Source organism: Lepus europaeus, chromosome 20 (assembly GCF_033115175.1).
Source record: "Lepus europaeus isolate LE1 chromosome 20, mLepTim1.pri, whole genome shotgun sequence".
In the NCBI taxonomy this organism is placed as follows: domain Eukaryota; kingdom Metazoa; phylum Chordata; class Mammalia; order Lagomorpha; family Leporidae; genus Lepus; species Lepus europaeus.
In genome coordinates, this window is record NC_084846.1 from 66,572,850 (window position 1) to 66,594,453 (window position 21,604).

At 51.0% G+C, this 21,604-nt stretch overlaps 1 protein-coding gene across 2 annotated transcripts in view; it reads right to left on the bottom strand.

Moving 5' to 3' along the window:
* DDC (dopa decarboxylase) overlaps positions 1 to 11,506 on the bottom strand; it is a 45,204-nt gene extending 33,698 nt beyond the window's left edge. The window contains exons 1-2 of one of the 2 annotated variants that reach the window (XM_062179105.1): positions 11,400 to 11,506; positions 234 to 446 (exon numbers count right to left, since the gene is read on the bottom strand). In XM_062179105.1, coding sequence (XP_062035089.1) covers positions 234 to 434 — 201 coding nt within the window. In that variant the 5' untranslated portion in view covers positions 435 to 446; positions 11,400 to 11,506. Of the gene's footprint in view, positions 1 to 233; positions 447 to 11,365 lie in introns of both variants that reach the window. The other variant, XM_062179106.1, reaches the window with a different exon arrangement.
* Positions 11,507 to 21,604: the final 10,098 nt, after the last annotated feature.

The following is a 21,604-nucleotide window of genomic DNA, read 5'->3' on the forward strand; positions in this document are numbered from 1 at the left end:
AGTCTGGGGGCACCTCGGGGGAAGACGCACTTGCTGGACTTGCAGCTCGTGGGAGCTGGGTTGGGATCTGGGCTCCATCATGAATGGACTGTCTTCTGTGTGACCTCAGGTGCCCACCTAACCTCTCTGGGCCTCAGTTGTGAGAAATGCCACAAGTTTCTCTCCAACCCATGCCTGGGCGGCACCGCACTGGTGTTAGCCCCCGCCTTCTCCCACCATGGATGCTCTCTTACCCCTGGCATGATGATCTTCTCGATGTCACTGATGATGTCCTCAAATGTGTCTGGCTCCTCGGGGGCGCAGGTGGGCACCAGGGGCCGCAGGTAGCCGGGCTCCACGTCAGGGTAGACCTGGCGGCCCTCAATGCCTTCCAGGTAGTCAGCCACGTAATCCACCATCTCCTTCCCTCTCCTCCGGAACTCGCTCGCGTCCATGGTGACTCAGCTCTGTCAGAGAGGCAGGCCACACACACACAGAGAAAACAGGCAGTGAGCAGCATGGCCTCTGGCCCGGAGGAGGGAGACTCCAAGGAGGCTGATGGGTGGAGTGACCTGGGCAGCGACGCACATGCTCTGGGGCCACCCTTCCACGTCTGGACGAAGTGGACGTGGTGGTGCCTTGGAGGCTGCCCACAATGCTGCTACGTCTACCAGTCCCAGGCTCTTCCCCAGGAGAAGACAACCCAAGGTCTCCCAGCCGGAAGGCAGACAGGAAGCACCAGCTCTCTCATTATCTTTTCCAACCCCAGTGACAAACATGGCTCAAGCCCAGCTGTTGCAGAGAGACGCTCTCCACCCCTTCAGCTTGTGCTCGTCTGAGAAGCGACAATAGCAATGCCGAGCCCCTGGGAGCTGTGAGACGGCGTCACTGATGCTTGGGGGCTCTCCGTCCCCAGCCTGGGACAGTGCACCTGCCCCCAGAGCTGGGGTCCCCTTCCTTCTTCTAGGTTCCATACCCAGGACACTTGCACGTCTCACACATTCTGCTTTTCTGACATATGATTTCCCCTCATTGCCTAAGTGACACACAGCTAATCCTTGGAAGTCATGGGTTATGCTCTCTAAATACTCCCCATTCCTGACTCAGTGAATGGTGAACTGTCCTCCTACGGGGGCACAGCCTAGCTTCCTGTCATTTTTGTCAGCCAATCAGCACATCGTCTTTGTAATGTGCTTCTTGTTAGAGACACCTTGTTCGTGCACGTCAACTCATAAACACCGATCTTACAGCCAGCAGCACTGCCACTCACGCCTGCGGAAGCTTCTGTAACACGCGTGTTTCTCGTGGGGCACGGCATAGTGTTCTTGTGATGGGAACCCTGGACGGCACGATGGCAGGACGTGGCAGGGCTGCATCCAACAGTCACATCACAGGCGAAAGCACAAACCTGTGAAGCAGGTGGTAGGAGACGGACGGAGGAAGGCACACTCGTTTACGAGGGCTGAGCCAGGAAGGCAGGCGGCGCCTTGTGCAGCCTCAGCCGGAACACACTTGCTGGGACGCAGCTTTCTGCTCGGCTGCACACGTGTGTCCGTGACCACGTGCCACGACCAGTGCTGATCTTGGGTTACAAGTAAATTTCAGCACAAACTGAAACTATCTGAAAGTGTTGCTGCCAATCTTCTTGCTCGCTTTCTTCACAGAGGATGGACCACACGCCCCACCCCCGGCCCCATGCACAGGTGCCTTTCTCTGTGGCCCTCACAGTCACGTAACACGTCACAATGCCAGTGGGCTAAGTTCACAGCACAGTTCTCTGCTGCTGTCCCCACCTCCCCTGTGGAAGTGGTGAGGGGCAGTGGCTCCCAGTGCACTGGGAGCTGAAAGGTGGGGGTTGGACTCCATCGCATCCCTCTGATGGCTGTGGAGCTCATGCCAGGCCACCATGCTCAGCCTCATTTTCCAAATGGACACAAAGTCAGGGTAACAATAGCAGGGCCTCAAAGAGCTTTCTGCAGAGATTAAATGGATAGAAACAGCTTAGGACGGTGCATGGAATAAGCCCTGGGTGAAGGCCAGCTCAGCGTTGCCGTGCAAGGCAATGCGCAACCTCTTCACATTTTTGCACATTTTGTTTTCTAATAAAAAAATCCCCAAAAGAAGAGTCCTTTTTTTGTGCATACACACATGTTATATTGCCACATTTCTCCCAAGCATGTTGTTTCAACTAAGTCCCTCCCACAACCTTGTCTAAGAAAGACCACTTTGCTGAGTTGTCCTGGGCCTGGATGCCCATGGAAGCTTACCAGCATCAGAAGCAGAAGTGATTCTGTTTTACCTCAGCTAAGGGGGACGGTTCCTCTTGTTTCTCTGCCATTTGGATTTCCTCTTTAAGAAATGCTGGTTCCCAGCATTGTTAGACATCTTTTTTTTTTTTTTTTTTTTTGACAGGCAGAGTGGACAGTGAGAGAGAGACAGAGAGAAAGGTCTTCCTTTTGCCGTTGGTTCACCCTCCAATAGCCGCCGCGGTAGCGCGCTGCGGCCGGCGCACCACACTGTTCCAATGGCAGGAGCCAGGTGCTTCTCCTGGTCTCCCATGGGGTGCAGGGCCCAAGCACTTGGGCCATCCTCCACTGCACTCCCTGGCCACAGCAGAGAGCTGGCCTGGAAGAGGGGCAACCGGGACAGGATCGGTGCCCCGACCGGGACTAGAACCCAGTGTGCCGGCGCCGCAAGGCGGAGGATTAGCCTGTTGAGCCACAGCGCCAGCCTAGACATCTTTTAATTTTCTAGTTTCTATCTATGACATAGGTTGCAAACATTTTCCTCTGACCTCCTTTGCCTTTAGATTTATTCTGACCTGCAGCGATTTTGACTTTACGTGGTGGAATCTCATAGTCATTCTCTATGGTTTGCCCCTTCAGTGTGACAATGAGAAATGCCCTTTAAGTATGCCAGCGACCTCCACCTGCACAGCTGCAGGCCTGGAGCGAGGGGCCTTGCAGAACCAGGAAGCAGGCTTGGCCTCCGGGGATCAGCCGCCTGTTTCCAAGGGGAGTGAAATAGTATGAGGTCAAGACAGTGTGCGCCAGGAGGAGACAGAGACAGCACCTCCGAACATGCCGCCTGGAGATGCGTCTCTAGCTAAATGGAAAGGCAGGGCCTGGCAGTGATGTGCAAATCATTTTCTGCCATTTATTTGTGTGGATTATTTCCTGGGATCCCTGGCCGGACATCTTACTGTGTCAGTAACAGCCAGAGCTGCATCGAGCAGAGCCAGTGCACCTCCAACCCCACACGCTGTGAGCAGAGTCCAGCTCCCCTCCCTCCCTCAGACCCCCTGACCCACCGTGGGGCTATTATTATCCTTATCTTGGCGATCTATGGTCTAACTTCCACTGATGCCCTTTGCTCATTGAGGCTTCTCCACATGGGGCCTTCTGCTCCTGTGCTTTGCCTTTTCGGGTGCAGAGAGAGATGGGTGGTGGGGGAAATGTGAGCACCACAGGGGTTCAGTGGACTGGGAACGAGGGAGTAGTCTCCAGTCCTCTACGCCATCCTATGCTGGTCCTCCTCTCCCACCTCAAGTCCACACCTGCAGCTGGAGACATCTCTGCCATACCCCGGAGTCCCAGAGACCATGACTCAGGGTCAATAGCCCTTCCCTCCCAAAGCCCCTCTCCACCTGCCCACACTTCCACTCTCCCAGTGCTGGGATTTCACGCCTTGGAGTCCCCTGCCACTGCCGTCTGCCCAGAAGAGGTTTCGGCAGGTGGTGGGGAGAGGTGGGAGTTCAGCACCCTGGTGTAGGAAGTTTGCTGGTCCTTGCACACCCAGCACCCAGGGGACCACCAGCCCCACTGTTGAGCCTGTGAGCCAGTGCCCCTGTGCCAGGCTCTGTCCATGGTGCTGCCAGTCCCAGCTCCCAGGGCAAGCTCTCCTGGAAATCTGGACAGGGAGATTTCTCCAGCCTTCCCAGATTTTCACTTCATGCCCTCAACAAGAGAATGCTGTCAACTCTCCTCACACACCTTCCAGCAACAAGAACCGCAACTGATGTTTCAAAAACACACTGGCACCTCTGGGACTGCGAGGTCCTGTCTTCCCTAGAGCACACGCGTGGAAACCTGGGCACAAACCTGACGTGGCCAACTTCCCCAGAAAGACGGCGTTGTTGGTGAACACTTCCTCTGCGGTTCACAGTGAGCCCGATAGGAGAAGCACTTCCCACCAAGATCACAAAGAGTCCAACAACAGGGAGTGAGGCGGCTGATATGTCGCTTCACGAAACCCCCAGCCCTTGTTAACCCCTGCAGGCTGACTGAACAACACAGCACCCCAGAGTTGTCCGTGACACAAAGCACAAGCAACACCACAATCCACTCCCAGGGGCGGCATCTGGCACAGTGGTTACGATGCTGCTGGGGACACCCGCGTCCCACACTGGGCTGCCTCGGTTCTAGTCCTGGCTCTGCTCCCAATCCTGGCTTCTCTGCCACTGCAGACCCTGGGAGGCAGCCAGTGGTTGCTCAAGCATTTGGGTCCCTGCCACCCACTGGGAGACCCAGATTGGATTCCTGGCTCCTGGCTTTGGCCTGGCCCTGTGCTGACTGTCGTGGGCATTTGAAAGTGAGCCAACAGATGGGAGTTCTTGTCTCTTTGCCTTTCAAATAAATAAATAAATAAATAATCAGCTCACAAGAGGCCTGAGTATGCCAAAAGCTGTCAGGCAAGCCCAAGGTCAAAGTCACCACTTCAACCTCTGACCTTCCTGAGCAGGTGTATGTGGCAACCCCTCCCCATCCACACAGCACTCCTGGGAAGAGCCACAGAAGCCTGTTCACCTCCTGAGCCTCAGCCCCTCTCCCCGAGTGAGGGCAGAGTCCAGGCTGCTCGTGCCCAGTGCCAGGTTTGTGCAGTGGGAGTGGCCCCAAGAAGACTGAGCCAGCATCTGCCCTCTGGCCCCTCACCTGCCCTCCCACTGGCAAACACTCCCAGAATCCTGTGTCTGAGGCCCGAGACGTGCAGCTGATGGGGGAGGAGGCGAGAGAGGGTGATCTGTTTGTCAGCAAAGACCTGGACACACCTCTGCCTGGGTGAGCACTATCTCAGGCAGTGCTAGGTCTGTGCTCAGTATGCAGAGGGGAACGAAGACCAGAGGCAGGAGGGGCCCCCCAGGTGAAGGGGGAGGGCAGCAAAGTTGGGGGGTGTTCTCTGTCCTTTATGCCAGGTGACCATGTCAGTCCAGAGCCGGGCCAGCAGCCCCCCACAATCCCACCACTTCTTTATGCTCACGCAATCATCTCCGGGTCAACTGGGTTCTTCCTGTTTCCACAGGGACTCTCTCATTGGCTAGAAAACGATTAACACGCATGAAGTTAGCCACACTTCCTGAGGATCCGCTGCACTCTGCTGAGCTCCTCACCTGTGTTCTCAACCCCTGCTTTGTAACCACCACATCAGGGCTACCCCATTTCACAGCTGAGAAGGCTGAGGGCCTCTACCCAGAGCCCCAGCTGTGTAGGCTGGGCCACCGCGGAACTTTGTTACCTGGCTCCGGGAGCCCTTGGGGTCTTGGCCAGGTGCCTGAGGTCAGGAAACCATGCACAAAGCACTGAGGTGATTTCAGGACTGGACACCAGAAATGCTGGCCTCTCCCTGAGCCTAAAGGGCAACGGTGGGCCCATGGGCTCTTCCCGGGAGCCACCTGGACACTGCAGCTACTCCTGTGGCTTAGAGGCAACGTCCATGGCACCTGGAAATGGGGCAGTCTCAGTGCCGTCCTTCGATGGGGGCGTGGGTGCGGCCAAGCCAACTGGGCTCGCAGCGCCACCTGTCTCAGTCCTGCAGCAGCAAGTATGGGGCCTGGGTGGCTTACAAACACGGCTACTGAGGCTGGGGATCTGGTCCCAGGGCCAGCACGACGGGCTCTGGGCTGCAGGGGAGGGGCCTCTTGGATAGGGGAACTAATGCCGTGGTGGACTCCCATGGCCTAAGCGCCTCCCACAGTGTGGGTCAGTGCTTGAACATGTGGATTTGGGGAGGCCACTGCACCTCCACTTCCGGTGCAAATGGCCCCAATGCCATGCAGCACAAAGTTGCTGGGGCTTCTGCAATGAACCTGTTGGTTCACTCCTGTGGCCTGGCCCCTGAGGGATGGGCCACACTCACCATCTCCTGGGAGCTCCCTGTTCAGAGGGAAGTCCCATGAGGGCCCAAGCACCAGGGTTCACCAGGTCCAGCCAGGAGGCCTCCTCCTCCCGGGTATGAGAGCACTCCTGCCACAGCCCTGGGGAGTCCCTGGGCCAGTTTCTTCCTCTTGGCAGCCATGGGGAGTAGAGAGAGCAGTGGGGGCAGGGTTGTGGCACCGTGGTGCCACCGGGACACCTGCATCCTCTACCAGAGTGCCAGCTTGAGTCCGGACTACTCAGCTTTCTGCTAATGCATCCCGGAAGGCAGCTGGTTGTGCCACCCGTGTGGGAGACCCAGATAGAGTTCCAGGCTCTGGGCGTCGGCCTGGCTTAACCCTGGCTGTTGCTGGTATTTGGGGAGTGAAACAGTGGGTGGAAGATCTCTGTCTCTCTGTCTCTGCCACTCTGCCTTTCAAGTAGATTAAAAAAAAACACACGTTTCTTATAAAAGAAACTGACCTGGGTCCTGGCTGTACCGGTGGGGCTGTGCGGCTGCCAGCGGATGTCCTGGCCTCTCAGAACCTTTGCCTCCCCCTTGGTATAAAGGGCAAATGAGCTGATGCAGGCAGGGAGCATTCTGGGCTGTCAGCTTCTCTCCCGTCTGTGCTAGTATTGACGTTGCAAACCTGTGTCCCCCTGTGTCGCTGTTGACGTCATGGGGGAAATGTGCATGTCCCTTCTGCACCTGTTGTGGGTGGGTTATTCAGCTGCGATGGGCACAACCACAGTTGCCGGAGGAATATTTCTGGGACAGCCTCGCTCCTCTGCCTACTGACAAGAGTCTTGCCCTGGGTTTCTTATCCATTCTGTTTGGCAAACGGTGCCACGCCTAGGTAGTTTCCTGGCTGTCAGCTCCCTATGGGAAAACGCTGTATTTGTACCCACATCTCCATAACTATGCAGCGACCTCTCTGATTGGAAAAATTCCCAACTTGAGCATTTGAAAGGAACAGCAGGATATCGGGACCTTCAGCCCCTTGGCTGCCTGGGCTGGGTCCTGTCCATAAACAAGGCACAAGCTGTGAGGGCCCAGGGGTCCTGCTTTCACGAAACCCCCTCCTGCTCTATGCCTGGCTTCAGCATGTGCAGCCCTTAACCTACCGCACCTGTGTGCCTGAAGAAGCGCCCAGGGCCGACACCCTCGGGACACAGGTGCACCACCCAAATCTGCCCTCCAAGGAATCAACCCCTCCCGAGGCAGTCAAGGGCTGTGGGTTTCACGGTTCCTGTCGCCCGTTTCCAGATTTTTCCTAGCACCAATGGTGAGGACAAGTATGCCAATGCTGTTAGCTTTTGTTACATCCACATTTTGCACTTACATTTTAAAATTTCTATCAAAAACCATTCATATCTTATTATTTTCATTAACAGCATGTGTCAGAATCACCAAGTAACGGGGATTTCGCTTTTCCTCTCGGTTTCTGTTTTGCTTTTATCTTTTCCCAGAAAAGCAGCATCTTAGATGGAAAGCTCTCTCCCACTCCTGGACTTTTTCCCCCCGAGTCTTTCCCTGATGCCCTTGGCATCACACCGACAGCTCAGAGGGTCACGGCCGTCTGCCTGTTCTCTGCTCCCTGCCCTAGACCACTCACTCTGAGCCGCTGTCTGCTGGGGGCTTTCCAGATCCCAGAGGGGCCTGGGGGATGCCCCCTCCTGATGTATGGGCTCCTAGAGCTCGGGGTGCCTGGCTTGGTGGGTCTGCCTCCTGTGCTGTGGCTCTCCCTTGGGGAGTTTTGTTTCTTTATGAACCAGGTCAGTGGTAAACATTCATTTTCATTCATTGTGTACTCTCCATTATTTCTTCCCTTGCTCAGCTGCTGGCCTGTCACCCGCAGAAACCTCCCCAGAGAATAGGTTGGCATTTGGTCACCACATCCCATTGTGCAAAAAGCCAAGCAGACTGGTGTCACCAAGCCTTCGGCTAAGCTCTTGGCACCCGTCATTTCACAGGCCACCTTCAGCACCTCTGCAAGTCCGGCCTCCTCAGCCTGCTCCTCCCGACCACACAAGCAGCAGGTGGAGGAAGGCAGACGCTGCCTGGGAGCCAGCCTCTCCCAGTTACACCCGTAACCCAGCATCCCGCACTGGGAACCAGAGGTGAGGCCAGACACCAGCAGGGGCTCCTGCCCAGGCTAGGGGAGGCAGAGTCTGCGACCCAGAGTATGGTTGGGGGTCCTGCCCTTTCACACCCGTGGAACAGGAGAGCAGAGGGCTGAGCATGTGGGGCGCGTCTGTCGCACCTGAGCTGATCCTGTGGAAGCCCACAGAGGCTGACTAAATGCTACTTTCGCCATGTTCCCTAGAGAAGTGGCTCTCTTACCTCCTCCAATAAATAAACAGGCACAGGCCCGGTGTAAGCCCTGCACTTGTAATTTCAGAGACAATGGCTGGGCCAGCAGGCTGCTTGCCCAAGTCCACCAGCCCAGCAGTGGTCACTCCGACCCAAGAGCCAGGCTATGGATTTTTGGCCTTGGCTCTGGGCTTGAACCTCTGCTGGGAGGCCAGGAGGCAGGCGCTGCCCGCTCTGCCTGTAAGGCCTCTGTGGCCCAGCCCGGGGAGAAACATCCAGGAAGAAGCTTTCCCTGGGGCCTGGCCCCAGACTCAGCCCCAGTCCAGTTTTGTTCTGCGAGCCCTGAGTAGAATCTGCAGGATCATCAACACCTGTCACGGCCCGTGGAGTGGGAGCAAGCACAGCATAGCCCGGCTCTCCGGATTCAGGGAGGCTGGGGGAGAGTCGCATCTCAATCACACGGGCTGTTTGCAGGAGCCCACCTTCCAGGCACCCCAGAGTCAGAGGGAAAGCTGTGGGGGTAACTCAGTTCTCCCCCTTCAAAAATCTGCTGTGTCCTCAACATAGCACAGCAGGGTGCCTGCTGGCCTTGCCCAGGGACCCCGCAGGCTGCTGAGGAAAAGCAGCCGATCTCCGAGCACCCGACACACCCCGAGGGGCCAGCTCTGGGCTGTGGTTGTCTCCTGGCCAGGGTTCTGCTTCCTGGGGGATTTCACTCCATGAATGAGAACCCTGCACAGAGCAGAGTTCCCGGGGTCTCAGAGAGCAAGACAATGGCCAGGAAGCCTCCCACCTGCCTGCCTGTCCCTGGGAGCCTGGAGAGGAGAGGCTGTCAGGGCACGCATTTCAGAGCCCCCACGTAGTAAGCACCCACTGTACGCTCAGCCCTTCGCATCACCAGACCGACTGTTACCACGGTTGTATGGGAGGACGCCCTCAGCTCTGGCGCGTCAGAGCTCAGGGTGGGAGGGGGCTGCCCTCGCAGGTGCAAACCCGGCTCTGCACGGCTCCATAGTTTCCTCCTTCCTCACCCCATAGAGTGGCCTCCGTGGGCTCCAAAGGCACACGCACCAGTCTGGCTCAGCTGCCATCGCGGCTCAGAGAACACGGCCTGGGAAACAATCGGAAGCTCCTCATCGTTTGCCTGACCTGTTGCTTGGAGATGGCACCAAAAATCAGGCCCGACTAGCAGGTGCCTGCCTTCTCAGAAACTTCCACACCCGGGTTGCCAGATATCCTGGGCAGCCAAGGAGAGGACACAGACACAGCCAGAGTCAGCCGCAAACCTCCCACCCCCAACCCAGGGTCACGGCCCCGCAGGAGCCAGCCAGACAAAGAGCGGTACTCACAGCAGCCGGAGGTGCTTGCTCTCTGTCCTCTGCTGCGCCGTGACAGTTAAATGGCATGGAGGATGCGATTGCCATTTATGTAGACAAAGTGGCCGCCTCCTCGAAGCCAATCAGCGCAGCCGGCTCTGCATTATTTACCCAGAGCATCCCCTGCTCGCCCTGCAGGGCGTGCGAGCTGCCCTGGCAGGATGGGGCCAGGAGAGGGGCCTGCAGTCGCGGGGAAAAAGCCCCGGGGAAATGGGACCTGTGTCCTGGTCAGGGTGCGAGACCCCAGCCTCCGTCCCAGGAAGACAGTGAGGGGCCCTGTGCAGGGCCTGCTCCTTCTGCAAGGGGATTCCTGGGGGCCTGCCGTGCTGGTTCCATGAGCCTCCCACATCCCACCTGCCTCCTGCTCTGCATGTCCCCCTCCCCAGGGAGCAGCAACAGCGGGGAGTGCCCACCGCCCACCCCCCAGCTGCACGCGGCAGACAAGGTGGTGAGCAGGGCCCACCCGGATGGGGAGTAGTTCCTCTGCTCCTGACCCTATGCACGTACATGCACAGCTGTGCACACATGCGCACCACACATGTGCACACATACACACACACACCCTGCATGTCCAGGGCCTGCGGTGCAGTGCAGAGCGGGGGTCCCCTAAGCACAGCACGCAAGGGAGCAGCTAAGTGAGATGACTCCCCCAGAGCTGGGACACAGGCAGAGACCTCCGTGGTGGCAGGGAATCAGCCCATGGGCAGGATCTGTGCGGAGCCCTGGCCCAGCCGGTGCACAGCCAGCTCGGGCCACAGGCGGTAAGGAGATTAGGCCATGGGCACTGAGGGCAAGACGGCCGGAGGCTAGCTCACCCTGCCCCCGCCAACTTCTAGATCAGCCCTGAGCACAGGGGAGAGGCAGGACCTGGCCGGGCAGCTGCAGCTCTGTGGGAAGCGACAGCAACATGCAGGACTGGCAACCACACATCCCCTGAGCTGAAACCTCTCCTACTTGGGGAGCAGAGGCACCTTGCCTCACCCGTGGCACACAGGGAGAGCGGGCCTTGGTCAGGGACTAGCCAAGCCTGGGGCTGGGTGAATGCCCGGTGCTCCAGTAGAGTGGACCCCTTCCCCGGTGCAAAGCAGCCCCTGCTGAGCCCCGGGGATCATGTCGGGGTACATGCTGGGGGCAGGAGACAGGCACGAGGAGGGGTGGGTCTGTGGAGGTGAGGAAGCGAAGGGACTCTCCCACCCTGCAGTCACCACTGTGACGGCTTCACAGTGAGGGGGAGATGCTCCCCCCCCCCCCACCGATGAGCCAGGGCTGAGAGCTGGGGCAGCTCCTGAATGCAGAGACAAAGAGCCCATGCCTGCGGAGCCTGGGTCCTGGGCACTGTGGTGGTGGCACCGGGGTAGGCGAGGAGGAGCCGTGCTGGCTGCAGCCCCTCACCCCATGCAAGTTCTGGGGTGGCTGTGCGTGCGAGCAGGTGCATGGACCCCACGGAGCGGACCTCCCACAGGAGGGGTCAGGTTTGGCAGAAACTACCCAACCCGGCAAGCCAGTTAACCATCAATTAGCAAACAGGGGACCACAGCACTCTGGCCAGGACACAAGCAGCCGCTCACCTGCTGGCATTCCCATCCCCAGAGGTCCACTTGCCTTGGTGGGCCTCCCAGGCCTCAGGGCTGTGCAAACCTGCAGCAGCAGCCGGCAGCCAGAGCAGGTGCTTGGTGCTCTCTTCACAGCCTGGAGCCTGTGTCTGGCCTGACCTTGCAACTTGAGCCTGGTGCGCTGGTTAAACATTAATTTCCAATGGAGGTAAAGGTCAGGCAGACAGGAGAAACCGAGAGGGAGCAGCTCCTCGCCCGGGGACCTGAGAAAGTGCCTTCTGGGGAGCCCGTTTCACCCTTGCACAGGCGGCCTGTGGCTGTAACCAAGGCATCTTCCTTCCCATTTCACATCCAGGCCGACAGCCCGGCTGGAGCTGTACAGCGCCTGCCACCAGTGACTCACGGTGTTTGCATACGGAGATGCCTTGGAGAGGCCGACCTCGCACCCAGCTGGGAATGTGCTGCCATCAGCTGCACCCAGCTGCGCTCCAGGCCGCCTCAGAGCGGAGCCAGGCGGCGGCCTCACGGTCGGCAGGCTGGCTCATGGCAGCTCCCCTCCCGTAGGAAAGCCCTCGTGCCGGCGTGGGAGGGCAGCAGCACACTGCGGATCCAGAGCTCAGTCTTGGGGTAACCGTTTCCTCTCGCCAGCTCCCGTCTCGGGTGCACTGGCGGTCCCGGGGGAGCAGCAGGGGCCTGATGGTGCTGGCCGAGCCCTCTCACACTAGGGGAGCAGGGCCAGGGTCGGGGTGCTCGCGGCGAGCGGACCCCGCGACGTGGACTCTCCCTGCTGTGGCATCAGCTGCCTGTACACACTTCCTGGGGCTTTTCTGGGGAGTTGCTGGGCTCCCGATGGGGCTCCCAGGCAGGTAAATGGAGCCGAGAGAAGCCCAGGGAGCGAACCAGGTGTGACGGCGTGCAACGCTGTCTGTAACTGGCGATTGGATCCTCCCACCTTCCCAGGGTGCACCTGCCGCAGCTCAGACCCCGCCCACCGGCGGCTCCAATTGGGTCCCGTGCACTTCCGGATGGCAGAGGCGCGAGGGGCGAGCGTGCTTCCGGCTCAGGCCCTGGCTGTGAGGAGCCGCTGCTGCCGCTGGGGCCCTGGCGGCTCCTCTGGGAGCCGGGGCGCGCCTTCCGGATCACAGGTGATGTTTCTGGCTGTCCCCCGCTGTAGTGGGCAGCTGGTCCGCCCGCTCCTGCCGGGTGTTCCTCTGTGGAGCAGCCGCACCTGCGTGTGCGTGTTCGCTCGGTCCTCTGCCTGGTGGGTTTGGAACTCGGCAGATCGCGGGCCGCATCAGGCCCGCGGGCCCGGTCTCTCGGGGGCCTAGTTCTGGGCCCGCGGGTGGGAGATTCTGCCACCCCAGCCACCGCACACGGAGGACGCGGTTTGGGAGAGAGAATTTCACTCCTTGGGGAGAGACTGCTGCGTCTGAACGCCCCTCGGGCCATGTCATGGCTGCTCGGGCGACCTGTGGCTGAGGTGACACCGGGGGAGATGGCCGATAAGCAGAGCGGCGTGAGCCTGCCGGCTGTGTCGGCGGCTGGCTAGGAGCTTCCTACTGCAAGACTGGAGCCACAGCTCCTGCGGGGGCGAGCCCAGGCGGGTGCTCCCCTCATAAAATCTCTAAATCCCCTCGAAGCCGCGGGTGCAATTGGCAGTGCAGAAGGAGAAATCCTACCGTGCAGCCCAAAGCACTTCTTAACTACCGCGGTGCCAACTAAATCCGAAACGAAGACGCAGTTTTCTTGTGAAAATGCTGGCGCTTCAGTGTGTCTGGAGTTATCTCAGGTGTTTCTCCTGCAGGCTCTGAGAGAAGTTATGGTTAACTCGGGCAACTAAGACTAAGAAGTGATTCTGATTAGCTGATGGTAATCAAAAGGCATTGGCGATGTCAAAAACTTGCAGAAACTGCTTTATTCTGTCTTGTAACATATGTGTGTCAGGATGTATGTTGTGTCTGGTCAAAAACTCTTCAAGAGCTCTGTTTTAATTGATTCATAGATACAAGGTTGGCCATATAAATTAGAACTTTAAACAGTGCAAAAACCCTTTTGGTTCATGTGAAGATTGTAATGGACAGATTATGGAGCATTTGTTGGTAGAAAGAGTGGAATCACATGTTGATGCCACATGCTAATCCTTGTAACCAAGGCTTTTTCTCTGTAACTGGCTTAGTTAAAAATGGTGCTGTATGCCCTGGAAGATTTCTTGAGTTTTGATTGCTTGGAAGACTTCTTTTCTACATACATAAAGAGAACAGATTCCATATATCTCATATATATGATTTTAAGCCCATAATTATACTTCCCTCCCTCCCTCTTCCTTCTTTCCTTTATTTTTTCTTGATTTTTGTGATAACATACTTTCAACTTATTTTATAGTCCCAGGCTTAACCATCTACTCACTAAATAATTCAACAAATAGAAAGTAGGAAGACCAGTGTTCTACAGGAGTATAGACAAGGGTTATAAACAGTAATCAAATCAAAATCTCAATTTTACTCATATACATTACTTTTTTGTACACAATATTAGCTACAAATCACAGAAAACATTTTTCTTTTTGGTTCTCATTAAGCACAATGGTCTCAAGTTGCATCCATTTTGTTGCAAAAGACAGTATTTCATTCTTTTTTATAGCTGAGTAGTATTCTATCATGTATCTATACCACATTTTTAAATATTTATTTGAAAGACAGTTACAGAGTGAGAGAGGGAGAGACAGATCTTCCATCCTCTGGTTCATTCTCCAAATAGCTGCAATAGCCAGGGCTGGGCCAGGTGAAGCCAGGAGCTGAAGCCAAGAGCTTCATCCAGGTTTGACACATGGATGTTTCCCACATGCATTAGCAGGGGGTTGGATTGGAAGTGGACCAGCTGAGACACAAATTGGCACCTATATATGATGCCAGCATCACAGCCAGTGTCTACCTGCTATGGCACAATGCTGGCCCTACATTTTCTTTATCCAGTCATCAGCTTATGGATGTGTGGGTTGGTTCCATATCTTAGCTATTGTGATTTGAACTGCTGCTAAAAACATGGAAGTACAGATAACTCTTTCATACGCTGATTTCATTTCCTTTGGGTAAATTCCAAGGAGTGGGCTGACTGGGTCATATGGTAGATCTATTTTCAGATTTTTGGGGAATCTTTGTACTGTCTTCCATAATGGTTTTACTAGCATACATTTGCATCATCAGTGTATTAAGGTATCTTTTTCTCCATATCCTCACCAGAATCTGTTGTTTTTTATTTTTGTAAGAGAGCCATTCTGACTTGGGTGAGGTGGAACCTTATTGTGATTTTTATTTTCATTTCCCTGATGGCTAGTGATCCTGAGCATATTTTCACGTGTTGTTCATTTTTATTTCACCCTTGAAAAATATTCTTTGCCCATTTCTTCACTGAATTGTTTATTAGTTTTGTAATTTCTTGTGCTCCTTTTATATTTTAGATTTAATCCTTTATTAGATGAAGAGGTTGCAAATATTTTCTTGAATTCTGTCCTTGTCTCTGTGTGTATCCTTTGCTGTGCAGAAGCTTCTTGGCTTGATATAATCTCATTTGTCTATTTCAGCCTTTATTTCCTGTGCTTCTTGGATCTTATCCAAGAAGGCTTTGTCCTTTAGAGTTTCCCTTGATTACTCCTAATAATTTGGTGGTTTCAGGTGTTAGCTTTAGATCCTTGATCTGTTGTGAGTTGATTTTTGTATAGGATGTAAAATAGCATTCTTGTTTTCAAACTTCTGCATGTAGAGATCCAATTTTCCCAACCCCGTTTGTTGAAGAGATTGTCATTTCTCTAGGGAATCATTTTTAGCTTGTTGTCGAAGATGAGTTGGTTGCAGATGCATGGATTGATTTCCGGGGTTTCTATTCTGTTCCATTGGTCAATAAGTCTATTATTGTGTCAGTACCAGGCTGTTTTGATTTATAACTGCCCTGAAATATGACTTGAAATCAGGTATTGCAGTGCCTCTGGCTTTGTTTTTATTAAGGATGCTTTAGCTATTTGGAGTCTCCTGTGTTTCCATACACATTTTAGAATTGTCTTTTCTCAATCTGAAGAGTGTGCTTGGTATTTTGATTGGTATTGCATTGGATTTCTACATTGCTTTGGGTAATATGGATATTTTTATGATACTAATTGTTCCAATTCATGAACATGGGAGGTTTTTCCATTTTTTTGGTGTGTATGTGTGTGGTCTTCTGTTTCGTCCCTTAATGTTTTGTAATCATCATTATGGAGGTTACATACACCTGGGTTAAATTTATCTCAATATATTTAAATTGTTTTGTAGCTATTATGAATGGTACTGACATGGCATTATTTGTGTATACAAATACTACTGGTTTTTGTGGGTTCATTTTATCTCCTGACACTTTGTCAAACTTTATGAGTTCCAGTAGCCTCTTACTGGGGACGTTTGGTTGTTTTCTTAAAAAATAAACAGGTCAGTGTCTCTCCATTCTCTCCTAGGTTTCTGATGTGAAATCTGTCAATCTAATTGGAGTTTCTTTAAAGATAATCTGGTGTTTCTCTCGCACATTTTCAGATCTTTTCTTGGTTTTACTTTGAAAGTTTGAATATAATGTGTCATGGTGAAGATCTTGGATTACATCTTTTTGGGGTTCTATGTACTTCCTTTATTGGATGTCCATTTCTTTCTTCAAATTAGAGAAATTTTCTGGTGTTATTTCACTGAATAAGTCTTGTAAGCCGTTGTGTTTTGGCATTACTTCAATAACTCCTAAGAGATGTATATTTGGCCATTTGATGCTATCCTATAGATCTTGAACACTTTTTTTTCATTTTTTCTTTTGTTTTTTGTCTAAGATATTTCCAAAGATTTGTTTTCTTGTTCAGATATTCTTTCTTCTGTGCCACCAAGTCTGTCGTTAAGGCTTTCCACTGTATTTTTATGTGGTATAATTGAATTATTCATTTCCAATATTTCAGTTTGATTTTTCTCTAATAAGTCTATTTCCAAGCAGAATTTCTCATCCATGTCATATATGAATTTGTTTAATTCATGTAATTGCTTCTTTGTGTTTTTGAGTAATCCTATAATCATTCTTGTGAATTCCTTTTCAGGCATTTTATCAACCTCCTGGTCTTTGACCTAATATTGAAGTATTTCTGTGTTCTATTTTGGGAGTCATACTGTTTCTGTGTTCATGTTTCTTATATTTCTATGTTTATTTTTACACATCTGGGATAATACTTGTTATCTTTCCTGAAGGCTTTGTTCTTGGAACTGTGCTTTTAAGGCATGCCTGTACCTTTAGCAGATATCCAGAGGGGTGTGCTGGGTGGGGCCAGGGAGTTCAGGTCATTGTTTGTGGGTGGGACATGAATCCAGAGTGACACCTATGTTGGGTGTGGTAGATCTCCTGTGTTGTCAGTGGAGGAGGAGGAGATGATCCTGATGCCTGGCATGTCCTCAGTCTCAGCCCTTCTCTGTGCCAAGGTGACCCGACTGTCTAGGGTGAGCTCACACCCTAGTATACCCCACTGTGTACTCCACTCACTCATGCACACAAACTGTACGAAGGATCTGTGTGGTCCGTTGTGTGATTAAAGAACCCCTCCACAATGACCATGCCCAGCACTCAGGGAATTCTGAGCTTCTGGAGTCAGACCCAGTGATTACCTAAAGACCCACCCACACCCCCACACCCTTATAAGTTTCCTTGCCAATCACAGCCACAGGGTGCAGGGCTCCCACAGTCAGAGTGGAAGAGATCTGTTCTCCACCATCTGAGCCTCCCTGTCCACAGAGAGAGATGCCTGGATGCTGGAGCCAGCTGTCTGCCTGATAAACATTGCCTGGTACTCTATCTCAGGAAGCTGAGTCTAGTGTTAGGGGCACGTGAAGGGAGCAACGTACCCTCCCTTCACCATGCTTACTGGAGCCCTTGCCAACTCCTCAGGCCAGACCTGAAGTCAGTGGGGACCATGGATTTCTCCCCCAAAGTCCATTGGGGGCATATGGGATGCAGCAACCTCCACTCACCTTCCTCTGGGAAGATGTACCCCTTCCATCCCACTAGTTTCCAGGGGTGTTGGTGCAGAGAGGGTAGGAAAGCAGTGTACCCTCCCTTCAAGGTTAAGTGGCTGCCCTGCCCCTGCCAGCTCTTCAGGCTGGACTCAAGTCAGTGGAACCCCTGGGTTCTCCCTCAGATAAGGGCACCAGTGGTGCATGGGGTGCTGTAGGCTGCCCTTGCTGCAATCTCAGAAGATGGCGTCTCCACAGCTGCTGAATGGGGAGGGGCTGGGGGCATCTTGCTTGTTGCTGTGTGTTTGGCCTTTGCTAATCGTCAGAGTCTCCTCTTTATGTAGACTTTCCACTGAAAACCTCTCCTCCTGTCCCCTGGGAAAGTGGCTCCTCCCTGGTCTGTCTTCCCATAGTCCAATTTGGTATGTCTCTTTCCCTACCCAGCCATTTGGATCTCCCCAAAATTACACTTTCCCTGCTTATTTTTTAACTTGATGATAAGATGCTACATTTATTTCTTTTGTATCATCTCATTAATCCAAATTATTGATTTTATCATTCACCAAATTAGTATCCCTTCCAGCAAATTCAAGAACTGACTCTTAAAAGAGTTACCATTATTTATCTGGTTTTTATGTTTTTTTGTGTTTTATATTTTATTTAATAAGGTATAAAAGTTTGATGTATTTCATATCTACAAATTTAGAAACATAGTGATACTTCCCACCTGCATTTCAACCCTTCTGCCTCCTCCCTCTCCTATTACCACTCTTAATTTTTTAAAAAAGATTTATTTATTTCAAAGGCAGAGTTACAGAGAGAGAAAAAGAGGTCTTGTATCTGCTGGTTCACTCCCCAAATGGCCACAATGGCTAGAATTGGGCCAATCTGAAGACAGGGGCCAGGAGCTTCTTCCAGGTCTACCATATGGGTGCAGAAGCCCAAGAACATGGGCCATCTTCCACTGCTTCCCCAGTCCATAGAAGAGAGCTTGTTATCTTTCCTGAAGGCTTTGTTCTTGGAACTGTGCTTTTAAGGCATGCCTGTACCTTTAGCAGATATCCAGAGGGGTGTGCTGGGTGGGGCCAGGGAGTTCAGGTCATTGTTTGTGGGTGGGACATGAATCCAGAGTGACACCTATGTTGGGTGTGGTAGATCTCCTGTGTTGTCAGTGGAGGAGGAGGAGATGATCCTGATGCCTGGCATGTCCTCAGTCTCAGCCCTTCTCTGTGCCAAGGTGACCCGACTGTCTAGGGTGAGCTCACACCCTAGTATACCCCACTGTGTACTCCACTCACTCATGCACACAAACTGTACGAAGGATCAGAAGTGGAGCAGCTGGGACTCAAACCATATGGGATGCTGGCACTTCAGATGATGGCTTTACCTGCTGTGCAACAGCACCAGGCCCACTCTTAATTTTTACCAAGATGTATTTTCAGTTTACCTTATGCCCCTACACTAAGAGTTCAACAAATGATATGAAGGAAAAATAGTAGACAAGTGCTGTAAATTTTCATTGAATATCAAAATGTCCATTTTACTTCAAAACATTAGATTTTATGTACTCCATTAGTTACCCCAGATCAGGGAAAACATGATATTTATCTTTTTGGAACTTATTTCACTAGGCATAATGGTTTCCAGTTGCATCCATTTTGCAGCAAAAGACAGGATTTTATTGCTTCTCAGCCTTTTGGCAAAGATCATATGTAGTAAGACAGAATTTCATTTTTTTAAAAGCTGAATTGTACTCTATAGTGTACAACTACCATAATTTCTTTATCCAGTTGTCAGTTGATGGACATCTGGGTTGATTCCATAGCTTAGCTATTATGAATGTAGCTCTATAAACATGGGGGTACAGAAAACTCTTTCATATGCTGATTTCTTTTGGTTTGGATAAATTCCCAGGGGTGGGATGTCTGGGTCATATGGTAGGTCTATATTTAGATTTCTGAGGTATCTTCATACTGTCTTCCACAGTGGCTGTACCAGTTTACATTCCCACCAACAGTGGATTATGGTACCTTTCCCCCAACATCTTTGCCAGCATTCATTGTTTGTTGATTTCTGTATGAGAGCCATTCTAACTGGGATAAGGTAAAACCTCATTATGGTTTTGAATTGCATTTCTCTAGTGGCTAGTGATCCTGAACATTTTTTCAAGTGTCTATTGGCCATTTCCTCTCTTGAAAAATGCCTTTTAAAATCCTTTGCCTATTTCTTAACTGGAATGTTTGTTTTGTTGTTGAATTTCCTGAGCTCTTTATAGGGTCTGGATATTAACCTTTTATCAGTTGCATAGTTTGCAAATATTTTCTCCCATTCTGTTGATTACCTCTTCACTTTCCTGAGTGTTTCTTTTGTAGTGAAGAAGCTTCTCAGCTTGATATAATGTCATGTGTCAATTTTGGCTTTGATTGCTTGTGCTTCTGGGGTCTTTTCCAAGAAGTCTCTGCCTTTGCCAGTGTCTTGCAGAGTTTCCCCAATGTTCTCTAGTAATTTGATGGTAATTGGGGTCATATACTTAGGTCTTTGATCCATTTTGAGTGTATTTTTGTGTAAGGTGTAAGAGTAAGGGTCTTATTTCATACTTCAACACATGGAGATCCAGTTTCCTCAGAACCATTTGTTGAAAAGACTATTCTTGCTCTAGGGATTGATTTTTAGCTCGTTTGTCAAAGATAAGCTCGTTGTAGGTGCATAGATTGATTTGGGGGGTTTCATTTCTGTTCTACTTGTTTACGCATCTGTATTTGTGCCAGTACCAGGCAGTTTTGAATGTAACAGCTGTGTAGTATATCTTGAAATCTAGCATTGTGATGCCTCCAGCTTTGGTTTTGTTGTATATGATTGTTTTAGGTATTCAGGGTCTGTTGTGTTTCTGTATGCATATTTGAAATTTTTTTCTAGATCTGAGAAGAATGTCCTTGATATTTTGATTTGGATCATATTGAATCTTGCATTGCTTTCAATAGCATTTTGATGCTATTGATTCTTCCAGTCCATGAACATGAAAGATTTTTCTATTTTTTGTGTCTCTTTTTCCTTCTTCAATGTTTTATAATTTCCGTTGAAGACATCTTTGTCATTGGTTAAATTTATTCCAAGATATTTTATTCTTTTTGGAGCTATTGTGAATGGGACTGATCTTAAAAGTTCTTTTTCAGTTAAAACATTGTCTATATATCCTACCACTTTACCAATCTCTTCTGTAGAGTTCCGATAGTCTCTTAGTGAAATCTTTTGGAACCCCTGTATATAGAATCATGTCAGCTGCAAATAGGAATGGTTTGACTTCCTCATTCCCAATTTGTATTTCTGTGACTTGTTTTTCTTGCCTAATGGCTCTGGTTAAAACTTCCAGGACTGTATTGAATAGCATTGATAAGAGTGGACATCCTTGTCTGGTTCCAGATATTAGTGGGAATGCTTCCAGCTTTTCCCCATTCAGTAAGATGCTGACCGTGGGTTTGTCATAAATTGCCTTGATTGTGTTGAGAAATATTCCTTCTATACCCAAGGTTTTCATCATGAAAGGATGTTGTATTTTATCAAATACTCTCTGCCTCTATTGAGATAATCTTACGGTTTTTGTTCTCCAGTTCGTTAGTGTGATGTATCACATTTATTGACTTGCCAATGTGAGACATCACTGCATACCAGGGATAAATCCCACTTGGTCCAGGTGAATGATCTTTCTGATGTGTTGTTGGATTTGGTTGGATAGTATTTTGTTGGGGATTTTTGTGTATGTGTTCATCAGAGAAATTGGTCTGTAGTAATCTTTGTTGTATCTTTTTCTGGTTTAGGACTTAAGGTGATGCTGGCTTCGTAGAAGGAATTTGGGAGGATTCCCTCACTTTCAATTGTTTTTGAATAGTTTGAGAATTGTTGGAGTTCTTTAAATGTCTGATAGAATTCAGCAGTGAAGCCATCAGACCTTGGGATTTTCATGGTTGGGAGGGTCTTTTCTGTCTTGGTTATTGGTCTGTTTAGGTTTTCTGTTTTCATGCCTAAGTTTTGGTAGATTGTGTCCAGGAATCTACCCATTTCTTCTTGGGTTTCCAAATTTTTGGCATACAGCTCATTGTAGTAATTTGTAGTAATGCCTGATGATTCTTTGTTATTTCTGTCATATCTGTTGTTACATTTCCTTTTTATCTCTGATTTTATTGATTTGGTTCTTTTCCCTCTTTTTGTTGGGCCAATGATGTATCATTTTTTAAAAATTTTTTTTCAAAAAACC